This window comes from Mesoplodon mirus (genome assembly GCF_964341445.2).
Source record: "Mesoplodon mirus genome assembly, chromosome: 5".
Taxonomy (NCBI): Eukaryota; Metazoa; Chordata; class Mammalia; order Artiodactyla; family Ziphiidae; genus Mesoplodon; species Mesoplodon mirus.
In genome coordinates, this window is record NC_138980.1 from 71,211,788 (window position 1) to 71,221,164 (window position 9,377).

General features: G+C 53.7%; 1 protein-coding gene across 1 annotated transcript; it reads left to right on the forward strand.

The window, feature by feature from the left end:
* The first annotated feature begins 887 nt into the window (after positions 1–887).
* On the forward strand, positions 888–9,011 carry CXCL14 (C-X-C motif chemokine ligand 14). Its single transcript, XM_082620717.1, has 4 exons — positions 888–1,148; positions 1,312–1,417; positions 5,177–5,290; positions 7,836–9,011. Exons 1-4 carry the CDS (start codon positions 1,085–1,087, stop codon positions 7,849–7,851), a joined length of 300 nt encoding a protein of 99 aa, XP_082476843.1. The 5' UTR covers positions 888–1,084; the 3' UTR covers positions 7,852–9,011.
* Positions 9,012–9,377: the final 366 nt, after the last annotated feature.

Here is a 9,377-nt window from a genome sequence, read left to right on the forward strand (position 1 = left end):
ATGAGACCAAGGTGTAGAGCGGCTAAGTCGCTTGCACTGGTAAATAGTGAAGCAAGAATTTCTGTCACCATGCCTGGGCCCACACCGCCACACCACACATCCTGGCACAATGTCTAGAACATGGACTTCATCCAGACGGTTACCACTGTCATGTCTCCCTGCCCAGCCACTGCCTAACTCTGGAGAATGATGTGACAGTGAAGAGAGCCACCAGCCTGGTTCTCCCCACCCCCCCACAGGCCCACAGACTTTTGGAAGCCTTCCTTTCAGATTAGCCAAAGCTCCCCCCCCACACACACTCTTTGAGCCAGCTCCAGGGACCACAGGCCATGGCTTTGCTGTTGCACATCCTGCGGCGACCACCCTCCAAACCTGGCCTTGTGCTCTGGCCACCAGGGCTGCTGGCCCAACAGGGACAGCTCACGCTCTAGGAGTCAGGCCTGCTGGCACTCACACCTGGCACCTGCCCCAAAACCCTTTCAAGTCTCCTCGAGAATCTGGGCCTCGGGCCTGGGTCTCCCAGTGGCTCACAACAGCAGGCCAGAGGGAACCACGCGAATCATAAAAGCAGTGCCCTTAAGCAGCCTCGCCACCGTCAAGTGGCGCCCGAGCACTGGCTCTGGCTCTGTGTGCGTGCTGGAGCCTGGGTGTGCAAGTGTCTGAAGGAGAGCGTGTGTGAGAGCGAGAGGGTATTGGATGTGAGTCTGAACGTGCAAGTGCGCGCGTGGCTCCCAGTGTGCGCTGCTGCGATCGCGGTCCGGGGCGGGCGGCGGGCGGGTAAGGTCTCCGCCCCCCCCCACACCGTGTTGAGAAATCTCAGTGAGTCACCGAGTGGTTCTGCATATTAATGAGCTCGGAGCGGATTTAAAAGAGGCCTGGGCGGGCGGAGGGAAACTGTGGAGAGAGCCCAGAGCCGAGCGCGGAGCGCTGCGGGGTGCCACAGCCGCGAGGCTCCCACCGACGGGCGCAGCAGGAGCGAGTGGAGCCGGGACGCGCTCTCCGGGTAGAAAGAGCCAAGCCCGGCACCCGGACGTGCGGGCGCCCTCCCCGAGCCCCTGCTCCCGCGCCGCGCCCCTCGGCCAGCATGAGGGTCCTGACGGCAGCGCTGCTCCTGCTGCTTCTGGCGCTGTGCGCCGCGCGCGTGGACGGTGAGTGCCTGGGAGGTCCTTTGGCGCCAGCCCGGCCAGTCCTGGGGAACCCCCAACGCCAACTGCTAAGCTTCCCGGGATCCCTGGGGTTCTGGGTGGGCACCGAGGGTGGTCAATGAGACCCCTCGCGCAACTGAGCAGCCCCCCGCGCGCTCTCTCGCAGGGTCCAAATGCAAGTGCTCCCGGAAGGGACCCAAGATCCGCTACAGCGACGTGAAGAAGCTGGAAATGAAGCCAAAGTACCCGCACTGCGAGGAGAAAATGGTTATGTGAGTTCTCGCTCTTCGCCGCGAGCGTGTGCGCGCAGCTCTTAACCGGGTGCTGCGGCGCAGCTTGGGGCTGGGTCGGGCTAACAAGCCTTTCTCTCAGCCTTTGTCAAGGCCTTGGCGGAGCCTTTGTAATCGCCTAGCGAGTCCTTAGGACGCTGGCACGGCAGTCTGGAAGAGAGTTTGAAAAAAGGGTCACGGTACTGTGCTCCGGAAACAGCCTCTCCGAGGAGTTCACCCTTGCTAGGATTCGAATGGGTAGCCTAGGGGTTGCACTGCCCCCCTTTCTAGGGTGATCAAGGGTTAAATGGCTTCCGTGTGCCAACTTAGAACACCCAGATTGAAATCACTCAGAATACACCCAGAACTATTAAACTGGAACCCAAACTGTGAGGCGTGCTGCCTTCCTGTTACTGGAGAGAGAATTAAAGCAAACATTGTCTGACGTCCTCAGAACCTCCTTTCAGGGCCTTTTTCTGATCAGGGGACCATGGCCGTCTGGTTTTTGGCTTCTAGAGATTCCATTTTGAGAACGATCCTCACTCTTCCAACACCAGCTGGACTCCTGTGGGTTCCTGAGCAGTCTTGTGGAAAGGGCTCTGTTCGAGTTAATGTGCCATGAGGGTGAAGCCCTGCTTGGTGGGGATGCAGGGAATATTTTAAAAAGTGGGGCAGAGCTTGAGAACACTGCGTTTCCTTGCTTCTCTGCCTTCCCAATTAACCACTTGAGGCCAGCACCACTGTTTCCCCATCAATACGCTCTTGGCCAGGAAGGGAGCCCTTGGCAAAGCAGCTACCAAATATCTGCCACGGACCATTGGCCCCTCTTCCCCTCCCCCAGAAACAGGACACACTTTATTCTCAGTCTGGGCAAGTGCCTTCCATTCACTGGCCCCGCTGGCCCAAAGGCCTCCACACAGTGTCTGCAAAGGCAGCTCCCACCGCCCCCCGCCCCCCACTGCCACCTGGGGTCTGCGCAGTCACGCTGAAGTTAGGGAAATTCAGAAGATCACTGGGCCTGAGCTAAACCCCTCTGCCTTCCTCCCTGGGTGCCTAAATTAGCCTCCTGTCCCTGCTCCTTTGCCCTGCCCCTTGCCTTGCAGACCCAGGTCCAGAAAAACTGCTAGAAAATCCTTTTGGGTGGGAGCTAGAGGTCACACAGCTGAGGGAGGAGCTACAAGCCCCTCAGGGTTCTCAGCTCTCTTGGGGTGAAAATGACAGGAACGTTAACTTTGCACTCCTCTCAGTGCTGAAAAATGCTCCACACACCAAGCTGAGCTGTTGAGTCCTGGCAGGAAAGGAGGAGCAGGGTATGAGGTGAAGTGACATCTCAAAAGGACAGAACCCTCAGTAAACAGGCTTGCCCTTTTTCGTGGCTATACTTTTCAGAATAGAGAGGAAACTAACAGCCAGGCAAGTGCATGAGAAGGCTTTATGTAGCCTTGTGAAAACTTCCAGGGGTCTCATGAGATCCGCACACAGCCACCCTCTTCTAAACCTCCACCCCATATCCAGGACCCTACCCCCATCCCTGAAGGGCTGGAGGTCTTCTCCCCTCTTAAGCTCCTAAGACTCTCCAGATCACACGAGGGACCAGTGCTTTTTCCCAAAGCTGGTTTTTAGCCCCAAAGCTGAACTAAAGGAAGTTTTCCAGTTCACCCTGAGTCACCTAGAAATCCCTGATGAGGCTTGGAGCGCAGCTTGCTTTGCAAGTGGGAGTGCTTGCACTCAGAAGGATCCAGTAGAGCCAAGATTCTAGAAGGGGCAATTTGTTTCATATACCCCGAGTTATTGCTGAAACCCTCGGTATCCCAGAACCACTGAGGACAGGCACACAGGACCCAGAATTTCTGCACAATTGCTGGGGGCAGAAATCCTCATGTCTTCACCCCACAACCAAGTTTCAAAGTCCCCGTGTTATGACTGAGCATTTGAGCACCGTGGTGGGAGGGCTGAGCGTCCTCCCCTGCTGCCCCAACCTTCAGGATTTGGGATCCTCAGCCTGTACGCTGACCTTACAGAGGAGGGTATTTTTATCTGGCTTGGCCACAGCCTTTTATTCCAAGTGCAAAGGCAGCACTGTAGGCAGAGAGCAAAGCATGGGCTAAATTCCTGCAGAGCGACTAGGTACTATGGGGGAGGGGACCTGGACTCTACTCTGAAGCCCGGCCCCATGCTTGAGACCTAGCAGAAGGGACCCAGGGAGCCACAGGTCTCATAGAGAGGGCCAGCGAAGGCAGAGCCCAGTCACCTGGCATTACCACAAGACCTGTCCCTGCCCTAGGAAACTTAGGCCATGGTGAGGGGCCTGGAAACTCAGAGCACAGGGGAGCAAAGAGAACAGGTTGCCCAGAAATACTCTGCCCCCATTCAGGTAGCAAGATTCGATTTCCTCTCCCCATCAACTGGGAGACTCAGAGTTCACGGTGACCCTGCTCCTTTCCAGAACTTGGCCCAGGCACCCTGACACTTCACTGTTAGGAGCCTATGGGATGCTGGCTGACCTCTCTCCCTCCCTTCCCACTCTTCCCACCCCAACCTCCAACCGACCCTTTTTGCCCCCTCAGCCCACACCCCAGCAGCCAGTCCACCACCATACCTCGCTCCTGTGTGTCACCTCCCAAGGAGTGACATCCTCACCTCTCACCTTCCACTTTTCCATGTTCGCTAGGTGGGCCCTCATTCTTGAACACCGTCATTCCTCCCCCACCCAGAAGCTTCCTCTGAACTGTCACCCTGGCCCAGCCCTGGCTGAGAGGGGCATAGCAGTTCTGGGCAGCAGCCTCTCCCTTCCTCCTCCCTCCCAGGCTGGACCTCACACACTAAGGCTTCTTCTTGGCCATCCCATCTTCCATGACAATTGCTAATAACAGTAACTATTCATTGTGCTAGGCACTTTGCATAGATTATATCTTCAATCATCCCAGTAACCCTAAGAGGTAGGTCCTGTTATTATACCCATTTTATGGATGGGCAAACTAGGTTCAGAGAGGCTACCCAAGGTCCCACAGACAGACCTGGGATTCAAACCCAGGCCCTACGCTCTGTACAAAGCCACCTGCCTCTCTACCACATGGCTAGACCTCCAATGGTGTTGGAACACTAGCTGATAGAGACTTGAAGAGCAGTCTTATTTTCCTGCCCAAGGGTGAGATAACTGGGACTTCATGCTCAGGAATCAAAATGGGCTTCAAGTCCAACAAGACTTAGCTTCAGGGTCAACGAATGCCCAGCCCCAGAACAATCTGCAGAGGGTCAGGGGAACTAGGGTTTGAAAGATCAGACAGAGACCACAGCACATCCAAGCCCTGCCATGGAGCTCCTCACATCCAAGGATGAGGTCTTGGCATGCACACTTTGCTGGCATTAGCTCTCTCCACCTCTCAATCCCAGGTTCAGAGGAGCTGGAAGAGTCCCCTGACCTTCGTTCCCCAAGGGAGCCATCAGTGCTGTGGGCAACACCGTGCATGGGGGTAGGCTTGGGGGTTGGGGACTATCCCAGACTTTGAGGGCTCCAGGGGAAAAAGTGAGAGCCCGTCACTCTGCACAGGGTTAGACCCGAACGTGGAGTCAGATTAAGGGGACAACCAGAACCTTCCAAAGAGCCAGGGAGCGAGCATATGGGTAGGCTTCCTTGAAAGGAGGGAGGAGGCCACAGTCTCTCAGTGCTCTGATTGGGACAGACCAGGGCCACCCACAGGCCACACTGAGGGGCTGTCATTCAGGCTTCTCAATCCTCCATCCCATCCTGCTCCATTTCAGCATCACCACCAAGAGCGTGTCCAGGTACCGGGGTCAGGAGCACTGCCTGCACCCCAAGCTGCAGAGCACCAAGCGGTTCATCAAGTGGTACAACGCCTGGAATGAGAAGCGCAGGTATGCCCCACTGCCCCTCACCTTCCTCCCCATCATCCTACCAGATCCAGAGTCTAGACCCCTTCTAGGTCATCTAGCCCCGTCTAAGGCAGGAACACCCACTACAGTTGCCACAGCAAGCAGATACCCAGACATGGCTTACATACTCCCAGGGATGAGGAACTCACCACTTAACTTACTGCTACACTTATTGCTCTCTTGGACAATTGTAAGCATCGAAAATTGATCCTTTTGCGAACTAAAGTTTGTCTCATTCTAACTTTTATGAAGTTAGGATAGTCCTAATTCCTCACCTTATTTAAGTAACTTAAGTTTTCTGAACCCCAGTTTCCCTCTGTCAAATGGCTGGGCGAATGCCCAGCATGGCTCTCTCCGTGATTTGTGTGGTTTGGTGAAACACAGCTGCTTAAGTGACTGGGTTTATTAACTATAAAACTGTGGGTACAACCATAAGATGATGAGGACAACTCCTTGCCAACAACATAGTCTCCCCTCAGGCTGCCCCATGCCCCCTGCTGCCCAGAAGCCTGATAAACTCCTTCCTGTGCAGGTGCAGGGAGGGACCTTGGGTTTGACCCTCTAAAATCAGAGCTGCTCTTACCCTCAGGGGGCAGCAGTGGCCAGATGACCAGAGTCCTGAACTAGACCCCTAACCCCAACCCGGTCTGGGCTGTTCCCCCAGTATCAGAAAATGGCTTCCCATCTCTGATCTCCTGGGGTCCCATGTGTGGCCTCAGAGCGGGAGGCAAGTTCCTGCCTCCCCTATGCTACATAAAGGTGAGACCCACTCCTCACACACTCAGAGCCTGTTTACACCTGAATCTGCAGAGCATGACCAGGGAAGCGTGCACACACACGTACACACACACACAGGTGAGCTCCTCAGGAGCTCCTCATCCCACAGAGGGGGGAATGGAGGCTAAGCTGGGGGGAGTGACTTGTCTGGGAGCACAAATCAGGAAGCTAGGTCTCCTGGCGTCACCTTCCCCTCCCTTCAGCGGGTACCCACGCCACCCTCCCATCACCCCTCCTCCCTGCCACCCCCAGCACTTCCCTAAGCTCAGCCCATGACCAGCTCTCCCACAGCCGACACTTGGGCCCAACCCCAGTACCTGAGCCTTTTGTGCCGCCTCCAAAACTGCCTCATCCACAATTGCTTGAAATAGAAAGTGATGAGAGCAAGAGATTATTTTCCATAAATCTACTGGAAATGAAGCCCTCTTTCTGGTCAGGGCAGGCAGCTCACATGACAAACACAGGACACCTCCTGTCCAGTCACCCTCCGGGCCCTGCATCATCAAAAGTAGAATGAGGCTGACTGCAGGGCCGGTTCACAGAGGCACTGGCAAGTCTTCATCAGGTTGCTGGGAGATCCAGCCTTTGTCCCAACCCCTCCACCTGGGGCCACAGCTTTGATGAAAAGGAGGCAAGCCTGGGTCCATGCAGCCCCGCTCTTTTTGTTCCTGCAAAATCCATAGATGAGAGCAGTAAGGGCACCTCTGCTACCAGGCCTCCCATCACTTCCTTAAAAAGTGAGTCATCCCTCCTTCTTGGAATGCTGAGGTGTCCTGGGAGAGGATGTGGGCATTCCCTTGTCCTCCTCGCCTCCCCTCCCTCTGTACAGGTTGAAAATGTCTTTGTGGAGATAAGGGAATCCTCCTGAAGTCCTCTTTGCTGAGACAGAGAGAGAGAGAGAGAATGCTGAACCTAGAGTAGAGACAAGAGAAGGCAGCGGCCGGCCCAGGCTGTGGGACAAGACTAGAGGGCTTCCAGGAGCTCAGAGCCAGAGCTTCCGGCTGCCACCAGAAGCAGCAGCAGCAGGCATTTGACTTCAGTGCATAATTACTCAGAAATCAGGAACGAGGCGAAAGGAGCAGTGGACGACCTGGATGTGACATGTGGTCCCACAGCAGCCATGTGGCAGAAAGGAAGGGATTTAAGTATCTAAACAGAGATGGTTCCGGAGGTGAGGGGGAAGTCAGCTTGTGAGTGCTCACAGGCCTCGTAGCTACTAGAGGAAGTGACCTTGAGCCACAGGCCTCTGTGGCAGCCCCAGCCCCACTAACCGCCCTTCAGTCTTCAGGCAGCAGCTTCTGGAACTGGCATTTTGTTCTGGAGAACATGTATTCTTGGGCTAAATACAAAGAAAGACACAAGCCTAAATGGAGGGAAGGGATGCCTCTGCCCCTCCCCCCATCCTCGCCGGAGACAGAGGTCATTCCCACCACTGACATTCAGTGTTCGTTGGGCAGACTTTCAATCTCTTGTTTCTGAGTTTCCTCGTATACCAAGAAGGTTTGCTTCCTAGAGCTTTGAGGATAAAAAGAAACTGCAGAGGTGGAGGCTGTGTAGAAAGGACAGAGCCAGGTTCAGGTGAGCTTTTATGCCCATGTGCTAGCTTCTCTGAAGTGTCCCCTTGCTTCTCCTGGGCTCCTGCGGTCCTGGGAGAGGCACTCCCCAGGCCAGGTGCAGAGAAGCTCAGACACCGGCCTGTGCGTTTCCTGCCTCATCCTGAGCCACTGAAATGGGTGTTTTCTCTTCCCAGGGTCTACGAAGAATAGGGTGAAAAACCCCTGATGGGAAAGCTTCACACCGGTTGGGACACAAGCAAAGGACTTTGCAGATTAAAAAAACAAACCCTTTCTTTCTCACAGGCATAAGACACAAATTAAATATTGTTACAAAGCACTTTTTACCGGGGGTCAGTTTTTACATTTTATAGCTGTGTGCAAAAGGCTTCCAGATGTGAGACCCTTCTCTCTTGTGTTCCAGATTTCGTCACAAGCTGCTTTTTACCGAAGAGGGGAGAAACTCATGCCTTTCCTTTATTAAAAAAAAAAAAAAAATGCTTTTTTGTATTTGTCCAGACATCACTATACATCTGAGCTTTATAAGCACCTAGGAGGAACAGGGAACTTGTTGAGACATTTCATAGCAGCGTTGCTCCCTTCCTAGCACGGGAAGCTTCTGCTCAGAGGTCCTGGCGCCTCGGCACAGCTGCCACAAGCTCTCCTGGGCTCATGGTCGGTCACAGCCTCGGGGACTCAGCAGCGGCCCCAATGACCCCAATTGTCGGGCAAGCAGGAGCAGATCTCTCTGCATCTGTTCTTTGAGGAACTCAAGTTTGGCTGCCACAGAAATGTGCTTCATCCCCGGGGGTTAATTTTTACACATTCTAGGAAACATTTCCAAGATCCTGGGATGGCGAGGCAAATAAATGGTCCTTAAGGAAGGTCCTTAAGGAATGGTCCTTGGGTCTTCTCTCCAACCTGAGCGTTTGTGAAAGTTTCACTGCTTCAAAACCACGTGGAGTTACTGATGCTGTAGCGAAAATCTTAGGAGAAAGCTTAAAAATAAACAAATACACGTACAATATACAGCTACAGATACACATGCTGTTGACGAGGGAAAACCTTCAAAGCATGCTTCTTTTCCTCATGACAATGGAACATGCAGTACTAAAGCAATCTGTGATTCCCCACGTAATTCTTCAGTGTTAAACAGTGCAGTCCTCCTTCGGTGCAGCCCTCTTTAAGATGACCACACGCCTTTCCCTTTGTAAATATACTCTTAGGAAGGTCCCCTCTACACATGTCCCTTCAGTATATGCCGTGTTGCACTATTGTGTCATACGCTATGTAAATGTCAGAAACCGTTAGCATTGCATGCAGGTTTGATATTCTTTCTAAGGCAAAAAGAAAAGTAATAAAACATATTTGAAATGTACCAAAATTCTAGAGTACTGACTTTTTTTTCTACTTAATTAAGCCAGGATGACAACCAAATGTTTACCACATCCTGAATAAACAGGGACAGATGCACTGGGGAGGAAAACTTGTGTTTCCCGATACCTGTCAACACCATCACCTCTATAGAATGTCCTGAAGACAGAAAGCCAGGCTTCGAGGCTGATGCTTCTTCCCTGCCTGGCTCCCACACCTGGGGCAGGTTCATCAGAACAGCCAGGTCGGCGCATATAGGACCACAGGGTCACGCTGCCATCCCCATTTAGGGAAGGCAGTAGATGCAGGACCCGTCAAGACCCCTGTGGTCCAGGGCCCCAGGATTCTAGTGGGGCTCAGGCAAG